Source organism: Paroedura picta, chromosome 1 (assembly GCF_049243985.1).
Source record: "Paroedura picta isolate Pp20150507F chromosome 1, Ppicta_v3.0, whole genome shotgun sequence".
In the NCBI taxonomy this organism is placed as follows: Eukaryota; Metazoa; Chordata; class Lepidosauria; order Squamata; family Gekkonidae; genus Paroedura; species Paroedura picta.
The window spans coordinates 97108225-97128345 of record NC_135369.1 but is presented as its reverse complement, the minus strand read 5'-3'; the positions used below and the strand labels follow the sequence as shown (position 1 = coordinate 97128345).

The following is a 20121-nucleotide window of genomic DNA, read 5'->3' as shown; positions in this document are numbered from 1 at the left end:
TCAAACCAGGACCAGATGGAAGAGTTGCCTGTTATTGTGATCTCTTAATGCACTGTATCTGTCTGATTTACTGCTCTAGGCTTTGCTGCCTCTGAAAGTGGATGACTCTGCTGTGTCTTTACAGTTTGTAGACCTGTCCTAAGTTATCATTGTAAATACGGAGATGTGGCTAGAGGACATTGTTGTGGCATCTCTCTATGAATCACTGCTCTGAGCTTCCCAGTAAGGAGGCACAACCAGAACATTAACCCATTTGGAGAAGGGAGCAGCTTCTTCCAGAAACGGGGGGAGGGGGGGCTCAACACCCTCAGTGGCTAGATAAGTCTTAAACACATTATATTATACTAGTAAAAAAGCCCATTGTATGAAGAAGACAATGGGCGCTAGCAGGTGGGGACCAGAGCGAGCGGCAGGCGAGGGACAGAGCGAGGGACAGGCTACCTGAAAGAGGAGGCGGGCGGCGGCTCCTCGGCGTCTCGTAGTTTTTGCCGAGGAGCACCAGGTGTGGTGCGCTGGGCTGCGGCGGCTCCTCTGCATTTTTTTGTTCTTCTGCGGCTTTCCCGGCGGCTCCATTGTGTTCTGGGGCCATGAGGGCAGGGAGCCACCAGCAGCCGCGCTGTGCGCGGCTGCCGGGGCTCCCAGGGCGCCGGCTTGAAGCGGCGACAGGCTCCTCCAGGGTTTTTTTTTTTCTGCTGCCTCTCGTGGGCGCGCCGGCTTGGAGCTGCGAAAGGCTCCTACAGGGTTAATTTTTTTCTGCTGCTTGGAGTTGCGAAAGGCTCCTACAGGGTTTTTTTTTTTCTGCTAGCTCTCGTGGGAGCGCCGGCTTGGAGCTGCGAAAGGCTCCTACAGGGTTAATTTTTTTCTGCTGCTTGGAGCTGGGAAAGGCTCCTAAAGGTTTTTTTTTTTCTGCTGCTTGGAGCTGTGAAAGGCTCCTACAGGGTTTGTTTTTTTTTCTGCTAGCTCTCGTGGGCGTGCCGGCTTGGAGCTGCGAATGGCTCCTACAGGGTTTTTTTCCCCTGCTGCTTGGAGCTGCGAAAGGCTCCTACAGGGTTAATTTTTTTCTTCTGCTTGGAGCTGCGAAAGGCTCCTACAGGGTTAATTTTTTTCTGCTAGCTCTCGTGGGCGTGCCGGCTTGGAGCTCCTACAGGGTTTTTTTTTTTTTTCCTGCTGGGAGCTGCGAAAGGCTCCTACAGGGTTTTTTTTCCTGCTGCTTGGAGCTGCGAAAGGCTCCTACAGGGTTAATTTTTTTCTGCTGCCTCTCGTGGGCGTGCTGGCTTGGAGCTCCTACAGGGTTTTTTTTTTCTGCTGCTTGGAGCTGGGAAAGGCTCCTTCAGGGTTTTGTTTTCTGCTGCTTGGATCTGCGAAAGGCTCCTACAGGGTTTTTTTTCTGCTGCTTGGAGCTGGGAAAGGCTCCTTCAGGGTTTTGTTTTCTGCTGCTTGGATCTGCGAAAGGCTCCTACAGGGTTTTTTTTTCTGCTGCTTGGAGCTGGGAAAGGCTCCTTCTGGGTTTTGTTTTCTGCTGCTTGGATCTGCGAAAGGCTCCTACAGGGTTTTTTTTTCTGCTGCTTGGAGCTGGGAAAGGCTCCTACAGGGTTTTGTTTTCTGCTGCTTGGATCTGCGAAAGGCTCCTACAGGGTTTTTTTTTCTGCTGCTTGGAGCTGGGAAAGGCTCCTACAGGGTTTTTTTTTCTGCTGCTTGGAGCTGTGAAAGGCTCCTACAGGGTTTTTTTTTTCTGCTGCCTCTCGTGGGCGTGCTGGCTTGGAGCTCCTACAGGTTTTTTTTTTTTCTGCTGCTTGGAGCTGGGAAAGGCTCCTTCAGGGTTTTGTTTTCTGCTGCTTGGAGCTGGGAAAGGCTCCTACAGGGTTTTTTTTCTGCTGCTTGGAGCTGGGAAAGGCTCCTTCAGGGTTTTGTTTTCTGCTGCTTGGAGCTGGGAAAGGCTCCTACAGGGTTTTTTTTTTCTGCTGCCTCTCGTGGGCTTGGAGCTCCTTCAGGGTTTTTTTTTCTGCTGCCTGGAGCTGGGAAAGGCTCCTACAGGGTTTTGTTTTCTGCTGCCTCTCGTGGGCGTGCCGGCTTGGAGCTCCTACAGGGTTTTTTTTTTCTGCTGCTTGGAGCTGGGAAAGGCTCCTTCAGGGTTTTGTTTTCTGCTGCTTGGAGCTGGGAAAGGCTCCTTCAGGGTTTTGTTTTCTGCTGCTTGGAGCTGGGAAAGGCTCCTTCAGGGTTTTGTTTTCTGCTGCTTGGAGCTGGGAAAGGCTCCTACAGGGTTTTTTTTTTTTCTGCTGCCTCTCGTGGGCTTGGAGCTCCTACAGGGTTTTTTTTTTTCTGCTGCTTGGAGCTGGGAAAGGCTCCTTCAGGGTTTTGTTTTCTGCTGCTTGGAGCTGGGAAAGGCTCCTACAGGGTTTTTTTTTTCTGCTGCATCTCGTGGGCGTGCTGGCTTGGAGCTCCTACAGGGGTTTTGTTTTCTGCTGCTTGGAGCTGGGAAAGGCTCCTTCAGGGTTTTGTTTTCTGCTGCTTGGAGCTGGGAAAGGCTCCTTCAGGGTTTTGTTTTCTGCTGCTTGGAGCTGGGAAAGGCTCCTACAGGGTTTTTTTTTCTGCTGCTTGGAGCTGTGAAAGGCTCCTACAGGGTTTTTTTTTTCTGCTAGCTTTCGTGGGCGTGCCGGCTTGGAGCTCCTACAGGGGTTCTACAGCTCCTACAGCGTCCACAACGCTGCGAGGCCGCTCCGCCGGCCGAGAGAAGGCTTCCCGGCCCACCCCCCAGCCGAGGCTCTCACCAGGCGGGCCGCCATTTTCCGAGCGAGTGTAGCAGGCAATGGGGAGCCGCGCTTCGCGCGGCTCCCCATTGTCTGCTTGGGGCGGGATTGACACTTGGAGGGGCCAATCAGGAGCCGCTTCGCGGCTCCTGATTGGCCCCCCCCCGAGTTTTTATCCCGGACCAGTCCCGCCCTAACTCCTCCCCACTACCCCTTACTCCTTTATACAGTCCGTGGCGCCCGTGGCGCCACGGGCTGTTTACAGATGTGTGCAAATATATAGCTGCTGCACTTAAATATTGTTTTAATATATATTGTTCATATTTAATTATTGATATTTAATTATTGATATAATCATAAATATTGATCATATCAATAAATATTGTCTTTTTCTAGTCAAACAGCCTATTGGCTTTATGTCCTAGATGGGAAACTACACACTCTAAGTAAACCTTTCTGGTTATATGAAGAGGTGTGCTTCCAATTTGAATTCACAGGAAAAAGTGTACTACTGCAGTTATTGAGAGCCTAGCAGACCAGTGTTCCCTCTCTCTTCCCAAGCCACTTCATCACATCGCTGGCAGAGAAAAGAGTTAAACTGGAGGGAGGGGAACCACTTTTGCAGCTCCATCCATCCCTTGCCAGCTGCAGTTAACTCCTAAAAGCCTGGCCAGGGGCAGAGCCCTTTCCTTTATCTTCAATCCCACAGGCTGGAGAGAGGAAAGCCAGTTGGGAAGTGCATTCCTGATGTGGTCGATTAATTTATTGGTTAAGAAAGAGCACAGTACATTACCTGAATGGGAAAACCCCCTCTGGAATCCAGAAAGGCAACCCTGCCATCCCCCCAACCTTTGCCTGCACTTCCAGTGCACATAGACTTCCAGTGCACATGGATGTGGACTCCCCCCCCCCCAAAGCTTTACAAAATGCAGGCTTCCACCTAGCTCAGCCTTTTCTCCAATGGTGCTGCTGATGGACTGTGTGGAATTAGATGCAAACTTCGCTCAGGAGACCACCCACCGGCTTCCCCCACCAAACTGGACTTGAAAGGGAAATTTGCAGGGTGTGATTTGCTGTGGGAAAGGGGGTAGGGTGAGGTCTCTTGTGCTTAGACAAAAATCTGTGCAGTCCAGCCCTAAAGTTTATGTGGTAACTCAGGCTAGTGCACCTTAGAGGGAATACTTCTTGGCACTGTAGATCATTCCCAAAAAGGGCTATCCAGTTCAGTGCTCCCCTCACATTATGTGAGTGTGGTTAGCATTCATACAAGCTCTCTGCTTAATACCAGAAATTAAGTGTACTATTAAAATGGTTTGGCACCTATTACAAGGATAATTAAGTGCAATTATTTTTCTACTGACTTATGGCAACCCCGCAATGGTTTTGCAAGGCAAGGGATGAGCAAAGATGGTTTGCCATCACCTTTCTTTTCACAGCAATCCTGGTCTTCCTTAGTGGTCTCTTGCAAGTATCAACTATGGCTGACCCTGCTTAGCTTTCAAGGGCTCATTCTGCACACATAGAATAATGCACTTTCAATATGCTTGGGCAGCTGGATTTTTCTGTGCAAAACAGGGAAATCTACTAATAAAGTGCATTGAAAGTGCATTATCTATTGTGTGCAGAATAGGACAAGGTCTGACAAACCCAGACTTCTCAGGACTGTCCAGGCTGCTCTTGGCATCACTGATCCATAGGACTGCCTGGTTCTTCTCGTAGCTATGATTTTGTAAGCATTTAATACAATTTATTGTATTTACCTTTAGAGGCTGGTCACTTACCTGTCAAGCTGTCTGGGAACTAAACATGTAAAGAATGTTGAACTGCTATTTGTTATCACTCATATGAAGTGTGTAGAATCTGCATTTAAGTTTCTTGAAGCTTCAAGCATGCTTTTCATATGAAAAGTGATTTGTATGTGATTAAAAATCCTGCAGTTGTCAAATGCCATCATGATCCCTGTTGTAAAGTGTTCTGAGTTATTGAACAGCACATGAGTCATTGCTTACCTCCATTTCTGTCAGTAGTGCAGAAAGCAGGAAAAGGGTGTGTGAGTCTTATCATTGCCAAGAACTCCAGCCATGGAGTTTTTAAGGCAAGAGATAACCAGAGGTTGTTGGCCATTGTCTTCCACCATAAAGCAACCACAGTGTTCCTTGGATATCTCACATCCTGTACTGGCCAATGGACCACCCTGCTTAGCTTCCAAACCATGACAAGCTCAGGCCAAATTGGCCTATTTGGGCTGTTGCAGTTGCCAAACTGCAAGTTTATTTCCTGTTGGAAACCTTATTTATGTTCAGAGATGATCACACATCCCAAGGCTGTAGGCAAAATGAATCATAAGATCGTAGAGTTGAAAGGGGCCATACAGGCCATCTAGTTTAACACCCTGCTCAATGCAGAATCAGCTGGGGACGGGTATGGTCTAGTGGTCTAATCCTGCTGTTGTGTTTTTACTGACATCTTGGGTTTTATTGGGATCTTATTGTTTTATGCGATTTTAGATTCATATAAACCACCAGGGAATGGTGGTCTAAAAATTTGAAAATAAATAAAAAATAAATAAAAATAAAGCATCTATGATAAATACCTGTCTATATTCTGCGTAAAGACCCCCAGTGAGGGGGGGGGGGGCTCACTACCTTGTTAGGCTGCCAGTTTACTCAGACTGTGAAAAAAAAATCCTTATATCTAGCTGATACCATTCTACATGTAGTTTAAAGCTATTACTCTGGGTCCTAACCTCTGCTGCCAACAGGAACATTTCCCTGCCCTCCTCTGAGTGACAACTTTTCAAATGCTTTAAGAGAGCAATCATGTCTCCTTTCAGCCTCTTCTTCTCCAGGCTGAGCATTCCCAAATCCCTCCTCCTTTCCTTCTTGGGCTTGGCCCCCAGGCTATTCCACCAGGCATTTTGTTGAGTCTGACGCAGAGTAGATCTATGGGCCCCTTCTTGACATAGATGGACCATCCCTTATTACATCCCTTCCATGGTGCATCGGGGCGGGGGGCTGTTGAGCTGATGGAAAAGGAGGACTGGGTTGTTTTTTCTGCAGGGGAATGTAAAGGTGGGTTTTAATTGAGGTTTTATTTTGGGGTTTTTACTCTGTAACCTGCTAGGAGCCAGTTAGTCTGGGAGTGGTAGGAAACAGATTGAATGAATAAATAATAATTAAGAAATTGGGTCCTAGAGCTTAGCAGGAGGGTTAAGCCCCTGTGCAATTTTCCCCAAGCCAAAACAGTTCCAATGAGCTGCTGTTTACCTCACTGGGAAAATATTTGTACCTTGCCACAGCTGGGCAAATAAAGGCCCTCTAGGAGCATTTCAAACAAGAGAAATGGCATTGTAGGAGCTTAATGATCCCATGATCCTAATAATATTCAGGCCCCAACGTGCCTGATGATTGCATTTCTAAAAATGCTCTGATTGCAGAGCTCCCAACATCTTGTATTTTTAATCTGTCCTTTAGTGTCCCAGCTTGGCTCTTGAGCCCACAGTCCCCTTGCTTCCTACTCTTAATGCTTTCTCTTTGTTGTTTCTCAGTCCCTGATTGCTGAGATTTCAGGTGGGCCAGAAGGATATGATTTGGTGGCCGCCTTTTAGATCACATTGCTTGAATTTGCTTTCTGTATAATGTTTGTGAAATGAACCTTTATATGTGTGTAAAATACACCCTGAATCACATGAGACAGTGTGGAATACAAATTTAAGAAAGAAATAAGAAATAAAATGTTGTCAACTCTCAGCTGATTCATGGAGACCCTGGCAAGAGGCATTGAAGGCCAGAGACTAACAGAAGTGGTTTGCCATTGCCTTCCTTGGCATAGTGACTCTGGAATTCCATGCAAATACTAACCACAGCCATCACTGAGATCTGTCAAGATCAGGCCAGCAATGGCAAGAGACTAATGGAGAGACTCAACTGCAAACAAAGTCAAACAAGATTTTACATGGCAGTCACCCTCAAATTTTCTGTTTATGAAAAGCCATGGATTTGACTGGAAGAACAGCAGAGTAATTGACTGCTTAATTGTTTCCTCTTTGGCTATTTTCCTGTTCAGAATTGCTCTCCTACAATTTTTTTCCCCAACATATGGAGGAGAAAGTTATAGGTGTCTGGGGAAGGAGCTTATGGGAGCTATTTTGTCTGGAAAAAGAGCTAGAAGAAGAAAGGCTAAGCACATCTCCCCCTCATTCCAGCCAGTCCAATAAAAAGCAAAGATGCCAAAGAAGGCCAGTTCTGGCTGTTCAGGGGCATTGAGCACACCAGGACCCCTGTTCATACCTCTCTTCTTGCCTCAGCTCATGTACCCCCTTTCCTCTACCCATGCAGAATCTCTCCCACTGTCCATATATGACCCACCTGCCCAGGCTTTCCTCCTCCTGAGTGGGGTATGTGGCTGGGAGTACCACTGCTGTGTACTGCTTGTGAGTAGCACCAGTTGTGCACCACTGCATCCTCTTCCCAGCCAGAAGTCCAGGTGTGTTGCTTTCAAGGAAGAAGGAAGGGAAGGGTGCGTGGGCTGGTGGCAGAGGAGACATATGGGCGAAGGTGGTAGCAGAGTCTTCACTTCAGGTTACGTTAATACTGGCTTTGCTTGCAAATATTACTTTCAGTGTGTTTGTTTAAAAGAATGAATTAGGTAGTTATCAAGTGACATCTCCTCTGGGCCTTGGTACTTCTGACATTTTGTTATAGGAAATTGTATAAGATGCTATTAAAATTCTATCAAAACGGTCACTGGTAAGTGATTCATGTGCTTGACTAAGTGAAAGGGTTTTGATCTTGGTCTCTGAAAACAAAAAGTCACAAAACAGTTGTTTTTAAAGAGACTTAAAAAAAGGTGTTAACATTTTTAGTATAGTTAGGGGCTTCATTCTCATGGGTTTCTGTTCAGTTTAAAATGCTGTTAAATTGATGGCTGGCATACAAAAGATCATGTCGTAAAACAGAAGTTATTGAGCTTTCATCATATTGGGCTATCACTTATTAGGGCTATCACTCATTAGCTGGATATTACAGGCCAGCATTCCTAGAGTACGTGTCCATCTACCAGATTCATTGTACCTGTGGGTAATTTGTGTTAATCTCCATATATTTTGTTATAATATTAAAATATTATGGAATACATAGTCCTCTAGAATAGATAATAATAAAGAGATTAAAAATTGCTTCTCTAATTATGAGAGCCACTAAGGCAGGCCATGTTTACTATCAGTGGGGGAAATGGGAAATTCTTCAAAATTAATCTGGGTGAGCGGGTTGGTCACATTTATCAGATTACAGGGTTTCTGCATTTCATTCATGTTATCTTAATGGCTTGTTAGCGAAACAAGTGCAAGCAGCTTAAATTGACTGAATGCATCGTTTTATTGATTTTATCCTTTGGCCTTGTGTGATTTTGTCCCAGGCTTCATTTCAATGGTCTACCAGTCTAATTTCTGCTGCATGAATTTGTGAGACTCTCAGGCAGTTAGTTGATCTAGCTTCACTGTCTGACTTGTAAGATTGTATCGGTTTTTACTGGGGTTTTTATCTGCTGTAGCTTGTTTCGAGCCTCTGGGGAGAGGCGTGTAACAAATATAATAATAATAATAACAACAACAACAACAACAACAACAACAACAACAACAACAATAGATGGTGATGGTGATTAATGTGCAGAGCAGCTCCAAAGCAAGTAACTTTCTGTAGGTGACCAGTCTAGTGTTCTACCTCTTGCTATGTGTCTAGAAACATTGCTGGCAGGGCACACAGAAGGCAACAGTCTTCCTGTGTTTGTGCCCTGGAATATTACAGCCTGTATGGCTTCCTCAGCCTGCACCTCATTTTTATTCTGTCCTTCCTCCAGGAAGCTCAGGGTGGCAGACATGATTTCCCCATTTTCCTATTTTATCCTCATAACAGCCCAATGAAGTAGGTTTTGATAAGAAAGTGATTACCTTAAACTCATCCTTCAGATTGATGGCTAGTGGGAGGGGTCTGGGCCTGGGTCTTCCAAGTCTTAATTTGATGTTTTAACCAACCATATTCATGTTTTAGCAACTCAGATTGCACGTTTTGTTAAAAAATAAAGCACTATTCTAGCCATTGATTGAAGAAAACCTTCATGAGACATTTCTTCCCACCACTACCTTTCTGCTGCCTACAGTTCACCATGGCCAGGAAAAGGAAGTTAGAAAGTGCCTTCCAGGGGGCATTACACCCATTTCGTTTTGTTGGCCAGGGAAAGCCAGAAAGGGGGTGAAATGCCCTCTGGGGGAAAATAACCCTATGATTTTGCCCCCCCCCCCTTTGCAGTGGCAGGGAAAAAAGAGGGTTAATTAGTTCTCAGCCATTTAAATTCTCCTGCCACCTGATGGTTTAAAGGTGGGTGGTTGGAGGAGAACCAGAGGGTTTAAATGGCTCACAGTCATTTGGTGAGCAGCAGGACTTTCCTCTCAGTAGTTTGGTTTTAATGATTTGGAACTATTTAAACCTTCTGGTTCTGTTCCTTGCTGCTTTCACAGGGAGCAGAAAAAGCAGGGGGTTAAACTTTAAATGCCTCATGAACCTATTCAGTTCATGGTTGAGCCACAGACAGAACAGCAAAAATGCTGTTTGTGCTCATCCCTAGTCTGTTGTTCTTGGCCCTTGCTTGTAGGCTTCCCTGTGACCTCTCCTAGACTAGATGGACCATTGGTCTGATCCAGCATTATCTCTGATGTCCTTATAGTTGCATTGTGAAAAAACCTAGATGTGTAGTCCAGGGGTCCCCAACCTCCGGTCCATGGACCGGTGCCGGGCCATGAAGGCCCTGGCAGCGGCCCGTGGCTTCCTCTCCCCGCCCTCCCCCACAGTAAGAAACTTCCCAGGCCGCAAGCAAATCAGCCGCAAAAGTGGCCTATTAGCTTGCGGCCCGGCAAGCATCTTTTTGTGGGAGCGGGGGAGAGGGAAGCAGGGCTGCGCATGCGCGTTTGCGCCATGCACGGCTGAAAACGTGCATGCGCGGCACTTTCACGCATGCGCGAAAATGCCCCGGCTCCATGGCCGGGCAATTGCCCTCCCCGCCACCGCCAGTCCACAGCCTGTAAAAGGTTGTGGACCACTGGTGTAGTCTATCCAGATTACAGAATGATATCACTTATCTATATCAAGTAGTCAGGACATTTTTTTACCATACATCCAGTATATGTATATGTCATAACTAGTGGCAAAGCCTGTTGTATCCAAGAATACAGTCCAGGGCCAAGGGACCAATTGTTGGCCCTCCCTATCACGGACTGAGCCCACCCCAACACCCCTTAACATTTTATTAAGAGGGAAAATATATGGTGATTACAATATCTGTAATAGATATCTACAAAACACGGACAAAATACCTATACTCTCTCCCTTAGCCTAACCCACCTCGCAGAACTATTGTGTATGGGGAGGCGGGGTCAGCATGGTGGGATAATTCCATCCATGTGTGTATGTATGAAGAAAGAAATATTTTTCACTCCCAAGACGTGAACTGCCCTAAAAGTAGAACTAAGAAGATAGGTGTATGAAGAGAGAAATGCAATCTTTTGAATGAGCAGGAAACTAATTTTTCCCCAGGTGATTTCAAACTGTGATTGAAGCTTTTGCTTTTTGTTTTTTCACAGCTTCCTATGTCTTTGCCTGCCACCATCTGTCAACTCAGTCATTTAAAAATACGAAATGCTTTGCTTATATAAGACAGTTTGTAAAGCAACCCTCCATTTTTGCTTGATAGGAACAGGTGTGACCTTATCTTAAATATCACTTACAGTGAAAGGATATGGATTTTAAAAAATTTGCTTCCATATCATAGAATCATAGAATTGGAAGGGATCTCTAGGGTCATCTAGTCCACCCCCCTGCATAATGCAGTAACTCACAATTACCTGCCTACCCACAGTAACCCCAATTTCATTCCCAAATGATCCCCCTTCTCACCAAAAATCTTCAGTATCCAGCCTGGCTTGGAGGAAATTCACCTATCATCCCACAGTGGTGATCAGAAATTCCCTGGGTATACAATAAGGTGACCAGATCACTGACCCTGCATGGTGGGACACGCTACCACCGCGGCGGCAGCAGCAGGCAGGCCCCCCTCCTCTCCTCTCCCCCTCCCCCCCTTAAAAAGGGTGGCAGCAGGACGGTGGTGGCAGGCGGACTCTCCTCCTCCCTCCTCCTCCCCCCGGCCTTTAGAAGCATGGCGGCGGGGCAATGAAGACAACAGCGGCGGCAGACAGGCTTTTCCCTCCTCCTCCTCCCACAACCCTTAGAAGCGTGGCGGCGGAGCAACAGAGACAATGGCGGTGGCGGCGGTGGCAGGCGGGCTCTCCTCCTCCCTCCTCTTCCCCCTCCCTCCCCACCCCTGACTGGCCTCAGAGGGGCGGCGGTGGGGTGACAGTGGCAGCAGTAGCAGTGGTGGTGGTGACAGCAGGCGGGCTCTCCAAACAAGGTCCAAGAAGGCAGCAAAAGTGGTGGTGGCGGCAGCGCGAGAGCAGGGCTTGCACTCTACGAGGCGTTGCCACTGCCCTCCAGGGCCCCGTGGCCACCGTCAGCTGGCGGGAATGGCGGCACCATGCAAGCCCCACCCTGGAGCCCGGGCCTGTGTGGGGTCCTCCTGAGCCCAGCCTGTCTGCTGGGCTGCCTGCTAAAAAAATAAAATAAATAAATAAAATAATTTAAAAAAATGTTTTTAGTGGAGAATGCTGCGGGACATCTTAAAAACGCTGCGGGACTTGGGGAAAATCCCCCCAAAGGCTGGAGTGTCCCGCCAAAGGCGGGACATCCCTTCCTGCACATCCCTTCCTGCTCACCCACTGGCACATCCCTTCCTGCTCACCCACTCAGCATCTGCCTAAGTTCACTTTCACTTAAATACCTTTTGCTAGATCTTTTTTTCATATTTACCAACTCCTCAAGTTACATAGAATGATGCCAACAACTTTCTGCACCAAGGGAACAAATGAGTGGACAGTTAGCTCAATAACAGGTGAGTTAGTAAGGTTAGCCTTCTGTCAGTGCTGTTCTTTCTGCATTTGTGACCTGGGCAGTCTGTGGCCAGTCCAAACCAGCAGAAGCCATCAGCTAAACCTATTGCTTTGTTACTGGAACTTCACATCTTTGAATAAAAGTCATAGTTGACCTGCCCGCCTAAGTAAACAATGCCAGCCCTTCTCTGGAAGCCCAATGAGCTGGTCATAACCCAGGTAGTTGACAACCCTACAGCTATTATGTTTCTCCAAGGAAATAGGAGGGGCAGTCTGGTTATTTGTGGTCAGTTTGCTTCATACTCAGTGGCCTTTACTTGATCTAACAGTTCTCCTGAGATTGTATGAAGTTAATCAGCTAAGTAATGAATCAATGAATTTGCCATGAATACTTGAAACTTTATTTAGATCCATATATTATGTTCCATTACATTTCCCAAAAAGCTTGCTTCTGAATTACTGAACAAATGAGTAATGCAAAGTATCCAATTAACCTTGGATAGGTATTTTATCGAAATAACACAATAACAGAACAAGAAAAAGCATATCTCTGGTGGAACTCTTTGGACTTTACTAATGATGCATGTTAAGGGAATATTGTTAGCGTTCATTCAACATCTGTTTCCATTCAGCATGCAGGGCAGTTCCATTTGCCACTCCTTCAGTCTTTCCCCAGTAAATACTTAGAATGCTGAGACCACCAGTGCTCTGCACCTTCCTGAGGTTTGGCCCTGTTCCAGAAATGCTTAAAACAGAAGGATTTGGCAACATCTTTTCCAAAACATTTGGAGCCTTGCCTGTCCTCTGATCAAACCTGGCAGTACAAAGAACTCCTGATATAATATGAACTATTCTCCATTCATAGAAACCACCATTGCTCTGTAGTGATATTTCTTATATCAAGCTTTTCCTCGTTGCTCCTCCAGCATTCAAAATGTGAAACCATTTGAGAGACAACTTTTGAGAACTTTAGACAACTTTTGAGAACTTCTCCTTACTGTCACTATGGATTTGAAAGCATGTGCTGCAAGCATCCTTTGTCGTGCTGTTGCATTGCATCATTTAAATTTTGCTTCAGAATGTTTGTTTTTATGGTGAATGTTTCTCTTCAAGTGGATATATTTACAGCAGGGGTAGTCAAACTGTGGCCCTCCAGATGTCCATGGACTACAATTCCCATGAGCCCATGCCAGAATGCTGGCAGGGGCTCATAAGAATTGTAGTCCATGGACATCTGGAGGGCCGCAGTTTGACTAACCCTGATTTGCAGAAAAGGACATAGTTATCTCTTCACACTAGTGTGACCGAAATAACTACCATGTGTGCAGCTCAGCACAAGATGTCTTTGTTTGTTGATACCATGTGTTTCTTTTAACTGTTTGACTTAGAGCCAAACTACACTAGACATTTTTAAAAATGAGTTAGGTTGGCTTAGGAACATGGCCCGGGGGGGTGGGCAGAATCCCCTCCCCTGTGCTATAGACCCAAGCCAAATTGAGCCCCTGCAAGCTTTAAAAACAGTGTTTCCCACAGCTTCTCACTTGTTCTTTCTACTGATTTGAATGTTTTTTACTCCGATTCATCTCTTCTCATTTAGCATCTCCAAGGTTCCTTTAAGGAACCATGGCTTTCTACTGTGTGTCCTGTGGTTGCCGGGTTTGTTTAAGGATCTGTGTAGAGCTCTTCTTGATTCTTCTATATTTGTGTGTGCTTAATACTGACCTCGAGAGAAGACCTGTAAAACTCAAAATGCATTAGGTCTTTGGATGTCTGGGTATATGAAGCTAAAATATGTGTGACCTACAGAAATAAGTGTCACTCCCTGCTGTTTTTATCGTTTTTATTATTTTTACATATTTGAGCTCCTTAAATAAAATACAAATGACATATTTACATTAAACACAATTCCTGGGAGGGCAGCATATATAAATCAATAAATCAGATAAATAAGTTTTTAGTTTTCTCAACCTTTTAAGGCTCTTGATACTTTCAGTAATTGGCCCCTTTGTATGGAAGCACAAAATCCATGTACCAGCTTTTAGTGAGGTAGATTAGAAATAACTGGACTCAGTTTGTTGGCATTTCATCTCTTTACCTATGCTGTGGCCATACTCCCCTGAGACCTTTCAGTCTTGTTGAACAAGAAGAGTGAATGAGTTAAAACCTGCTCTGAATTGCTCACAGGCATGACCTAGATATCAGAACAAATTACATATACAGCTCTCTAAGTTTGCAAGATACTGGGTTCATCCCATTTCGCTGTGCCATCTGCCTTTATTTTTAGATCCCTGTTCCTCACCTCCACTCTATATTACTGTCAGTGGGACAGGAGGTAAAACACATCTCCTTCTTCTGGCTTGCAACAGAGGGAATCTTTACCACCTACCCTACTCTTGACATTTGATAAGACTTGATGAGCAATGAAACACTTGTTCAAATTGGAGATGGTTCAAAATAGAACTACTAAACTATGATGGGTAGGAAGAAATCCTAGCAGGCAGATATTTAAAATCAGGTTCTCTATTCCTCCTCCATTGTAATTTCCTCTTCATTTGTAGGGAGCAGTGCTGATTAGAATGCAATTAAGCCTTCATTAATTAGATTGGTTAAGGCAACATGTAACATTTCCTTCTGTGTCTCTTCCTGTGTGCTAGAAAGACTTGCTTCCTCCATGAATGACAGATGCATTTATTTAGCTTTAATCCACATTTTGGTTTCTATGTTCTTAATAAGAATAATACTGGAAACCTCTGAAGAATGGCATTTGTTTTATAACTTTTCACATGTTCAAATAACTTTAGCATGGGCTTGCCTCCTGTGTGGCGTGGAGACTTATATTTCCTTGAGTTTGATGATTCTTTGGACTCTGTAGCCCATCTGAACATGGTCTACTCCAGTGGTTGTCAACCCTGGTGGCGGGCCGCAAAAGCCTCGCCACCGGGCTGCACCGGGGGAGAGGGAGGCGCCTCCCTCCCCCCCACACACACAGTGCGGTGCTTGCTGGGCCTTCGCTTAAGGTCTGGCGAGCACCGTGCTGTGTGGAGGGAGGCGCAGCCACCAGCATGCTGGCGGGCGCAAACGCACATGTGTGAAATCTCTGTGCATGCGCGTTTGCATGGAGCTGCCGCACATGTGCAGTGCTGTCGGGCCGCCCTTTCCCTTCCACCCCTGCTAGCAGTCCCCAGCCTTAAAAAGGTTGGGGGCCGCTGGTCTATTTTGCTTTAACCAAATAATTGACATGAGGAACTGACTTGGGAAGCATGTTCTCATTGGTTCCTAGAGGTTATACTATTGCTTCTCTTGTGTGATGGTGAGTCATATAGCTGCTTGCCAATGCAACACATCATCATGTTAATTATGTAATTAAAGTGGTACTACATGAAAACATTGGTGCCTACTGAATTGAGTACAGTAAAGAACTGAGTCCCTGCATCACTTATGAGTCCTAATGAGTGCTTCATGGTTCCTCAATACCTTTTGCTGGTTGATAAAGTAAAGCAAGATAATGAGTATGGATCCCCTGCAGCTTTATCAGTGAGCCCAAGGTCACCCAGCTAGTTGCATGTGGGGGAGTGCAGAATCAAACCCGGCTCGCCAGATTAGAAGTCCGCACTCCTAAGAACTACACCAAACTGGCTCTCAGTGTTTTACTAGTTATTATTGGACAATATATATGAACATATTTTCCCAGCGGGTTCTTGGTGTTGGTTACCAGTTTGTTTTTATATGTGGATTTTGACCTATAAAGCCACAGAGTATCTGAGGAACTGACTGATCTCATATGAACCTGCCCTATTAATAATACCTTCATCAGAGGTCCTTTGGTAGGTGTCCCAATGGATAGCTATCACGGATAGGGGTTTTTGTTTGTTTGTTTTATTTAATGCAGTAGCTTTTTTTAGCCAACAGGAAAACGACAGTTATGTTTGCCCAAGTTTATAATGGCATGTGCTAAAGAGAGATTTCATATATAGAAAGGTGATATCTGTATCTATGTATCTGTCACCTTCCTGTATAAAAAAAAAAAACACTCAAGGTGGCTAACAAATATGAAACACTGAATTATAACAGACATGAAAATAGGCTGTTACTTAACAAACAGTGCCAGCTGTTTAGTTTTACTGTCAGACAGCTGGGGATTGGTGCTAGAAAAGCAGAAAAACTCAGCCTAGATGGCAAGGTCTTCCCAGGCAAAAAGCAGCCCCTCCAGGTTCCCTCCTTTTCAAGGCATCACCAGTCATATGTATGTCTGTTATAGTCTCTGTTATTCTTTGCTTTGTAAGTTGGTTAGACATTTAAAGAAATAGAGTAATAAATCCTATTTTATTTGTAGCTGTAAATGAATCGTGGCCAAATATTCATTGAACAACCTCACTCTTTAAAACTTTTTTCTTTTCTTTAGACTTGAGGTTTGTATAAGGACATGGCTGGCATTCTCAGAACCATTCAAAATAAGGAAACCTTCAGGAAATGCTGGAAACGTTTGGTGTTTTACCAGCTTCTGTTTATTAGACGTTTGATTTTTCCTTGTTTCCTGAAGGCCCCTTTTGGTGTGTTTCACCAAACACAAAGTACTAGATCAGCAGGATGGTTGGCAAGTGGCTCTTAATGGAATGAAAGGAGTGGATCTAAAGCCTCCAAACCAAAAATGTCCTATTACAACTTGGGATATGGTAGAATTTTTCTAAAGAATTCATCTAATCTGGATCGTATCATAAAACATATTAAAACTGCAGCAATATCCAGAGTGCAAATGTTACAAATGATTTTAGAAAAGTTTGTCAACTTTTGAGTATATAGTTGGGGTATGTTATAGCTGATGCATGTATGTAAGCTTTAGTTTTGGAGCTTGAAAATAATTTAAATATATAATTGTTTAAGACAGAAACAATTGTAGCAATGTATCTGACCCTGTCCCTTGCCAGTATTTGTCATTAGTTGTGATGATACCTTGAAATTCTTCTAGAATGTCTTGTGCTTTTGTTAATATGTGCATAGAACTACCAAATGTATAGGGGACCCTGATTGACACCCCTCATAGCTTTTCAGAGAAGAGTTTTAAAATGTGGTATCAGTGGCTTGGATTGCAACTAGTGTTTTTGTGGGGGGAAGGTCTTCTACTCCCACAGGAGACTGAAATGCCCCCCAGCTTCCTGTTTCTGGAAGTGGGAGAGGTAAAAAAATGTTCTCCTACCCTCCTCAGGAACCCTGATCACAGTGCAGCACAGTTACCTTGAATGCTCAGAAACAAAAGGAAACCTGGCTTCTTACGACCTAGGATTGTTATTTTGGTTTAACAGAGAACAGTGTCTGTAGTGGTGGGCAAGGTACTTGAGTTCTAAATTCTCACTCACCAATTTGCATGTTTACCTGAACAGATATGAGGGATCTATCTTAGTGCGTGCTCGGTTCACTAGACATGAAAATAAGCCCAATAGTTCCAGCTAGTCCTCTGACCGAAACTTAGGAGAGCGCCATCAAACAAACTTTAGAATTGTCTGCATCATACAGACATTCTGCAGCTAGGACATGGGTAAGTTGCTTTAAAAACAACTTGCTCTACATTCTCTGCTATCCAGAATTTTTGCAGTTCTACAGAACTTCAGTAAATTTTATCATAATTAATTATGTATGTTTGCATACCTGATAGAATTTTGAATAATTTAGTTGCTGCTGTTAGGGTGAAGATTTTAATGCTTCATTTTTTGGGGATGGGTTAGAAACTAGCCCTGGTCATTTCTGTGGATGGGGTGCTCTGTGTCTGCTACTGGCCAAGGAAAACTTATTCTCTGTGTATGATTCTAGTCAGTTTTCCAAGTTACTGATGTATGAGCAAGTATCATAAGGAGGAGTAGGGGTGCTTTTTCTTTTTTGGCCCACTAAGGAATTTAACAACCATGTAATGTCGTAGAACACAGTGTTCCTCCAAGAGAGTTGTCTGATATATGTAATCACTTTGATTGGTTGTTCCTTTCAGCTGGCACAAACTGTGCTACAGTGTCGACGGATGATGCTACAGTATGAATAAAGAAAGGAAAGGTTTTCTTTAGCAGATAAAATATATGCATTACTTCACGGAAACTGTTTGACCAACTGCTTAACTTTAAATAACCAAACAGCAAATCATCAGCAAAGTACCCCCCCCCCCCCGCTACTTCCAAAGAGCATTTATGAGAGATGTAACACATTTTTCTGCTTCTGACCACAAATTCTCTGGTGCCTCCCCTCCCCCCCACCCATTTACATGCAGATTTCAGTAATGTGCCCGATGTTGCCGCAAATCTGAAAAGGAGCAGTACGGACAGCATTCTGGATCAGGTTCCACAAAAGGAGAAACTTGAGTTACCTTTTAGGGTAAGAGCAATTGTTACTTATTACAGTAGAATAATCTAACAGAAAACTAGAAGATTCATTCTTTCTTGTAGTCATTTGAGTGGGGAGTAACATTGTTAGAAGTATCTGCTTCTCTTATTCTGCCTTTAATATGTAGTACTTCTGGATTGCCTTGCCTGCAGTGCCTGATATTAGGTGATCCTGGGTATATATAACAGAGGAGATCAAATGTATTTTAATGTACGGTGAGTGAGGTCTGGCCATGATGATAACAATGCTTGTTTGGCTGAAGATACTGGGAGCCTGCGTGCTGTTCCTGATAGACTACTGGGAGACTGAGTTCAGATTACCTGTCTACTGAACAGAAATGATTGGACAGCCACATTATCTTACAGCAGGGTTTTGAGATAAAGACTCTGCATACTTCAGAATGTTTTAGAAGTTGTCTTTAATTGTGTTTGGGAACAGTGCTTTTTTGTTTTGTTTTTGAAAATGTGCTGATACTCGTATTTAAGGTTGCTCTGATTGCCACCAATTCCCACCTTTGGAGACCCTACCCCCAAGTGTCAATAGTCAGTACAAATGAGAACTCCTTCAAAAAAGCCCTGTTTGTTAGTATTTATATACAGCTTCCGCACAAGGAGAAGGTAGCTGCACAGCCTCTTAATGTTGGTAGCATATAGCGGCTCCTCCATATGATGTTGCCAGCATCCCGAGGCTGTCCAGTAAACAACTCGTGTTTCAGCCATTTTTAAAACACGATGTGGTAAATCCATGAAAGTGGATTTACCACCCTCTATCGCATGTCCCAGCGGTCAGCAAGGAGTGATTGAGGGATAAGAGCATATGGAGGGGGAAATGCGCGATATGATCTTGAGCATTGTCCTGCCCTCTCACCTGCCCTCCCCCCTCCATTTCCTGCCCAGTGATTTTTTTTAAATTGAAACCTGTGTGTGGCAATACGTACACATTGCCATGCATGATACAGCACACACACACAAAAATACAGGGTTGCGAGGGAGGCAGATTCCCACCCCTGCAGTAATTCAGCTGCCATCTGCTCCTCTTCCCCCCCACTTGTTTGCCCACCTGCTGCTCAGTCCTTTCCTTCAGCACTCACCTTTGCCTCCAGCCTTCTCCCTCCTCGAGCACTCTTACGCCATTGTGCTCATAGTGCTGCCCGCACTCCTTACACTCAATGCTCCCCCTGCTCCGTGGCCCATGCGCCAGGGAGAACAAGCGCACCTGTCAATTGGGTTCTGGGCAAGTGCCCAAGAAGATCCACCAGTCCATCTTTTTCATTTTTCAGCCCCTCACAGGCTCACCCACCCCTCCTCCTCCATAATGCCTCCCCATCTATCCCCCACTCTCCCTCAGTCCAGCAGCAAACATGGAAGCCTCCAGGACCACTGCTTACTGCCTTGGTGTAAGAGTGCTTGGGGAGGGCAACAGCCAGGACAGTGAAGAGGGAGTAAGTGGTGGTGCTGGAAGCTTTCATGTTTGCTGTTGGGCCAAGGCAGAGCAGGGGAAGGGCAGGTTCTGCAGAGCTCTGTCCATTATGGGTGGGAAGGAGGGGAGGAGCCTGTGAGGGGCTGCCAATCAAAGAGGCTGAGGAGAGGAGACCAGCCACAGACAGGCAGAGAGGTGCAGAGCAACGTCTCAGCTGCCTCAGCAGGAGCAGCAGCCGGTAGTGGCACCAGTGTCAAAAAAGAGGGACCAGCAGGCAGACAAGCGGGGTGGTGAGGGTGGGGAGAGAAGAGGAGCAGATGGCAGTTGAACTACTGAAGGGGTGGGAATCTCTGTGTTGTACACATTGCCACACATAGGTTTCAATTAAAAAAGAAATTCGTGCTCAGGGGATAAATCAGGCATGTGTCCAGTTAAGTGTTCTGGCCTGGTTTCCTAACTGAGGAAATTTGGGGAGTTAATGGTTTGTATGCATTATATTGCTACTAGTTGTAGCTTCTTAAGCTGCTTTCAATTGTTTGGCTTCTGATCTGCTGCTGAATCTGGCCAGCCCAAAGAAGGATTCACTACAGAAATGCTGCC

General features: G+C 45.1%; 1 protein-coding gene across 3 annotated transcripts in view; it reads left to right on the top strand.

Moving 5' to 3' along the window:
* Positions 1-20121, top strand: part of TIAM2 (TIAM Rac1 associated GEF 2) — a 127136-nt gene that overhangs the window by 53269 nt on the left and 53746 nt on the right. For all 3 annotated transcript variants that reach the window (XM_077348938.1, XM_077348928.1, XM_077348947.1), the window contains one exon: positions 17990-18093. In XM_077348938.1, coding sequence (XP_077205053.1) covers positions 17990-18093 — 104 coding nt within the window. The remainder of the gene's footprint in view (positions 1-17989; positions 18094-20121) is intronic.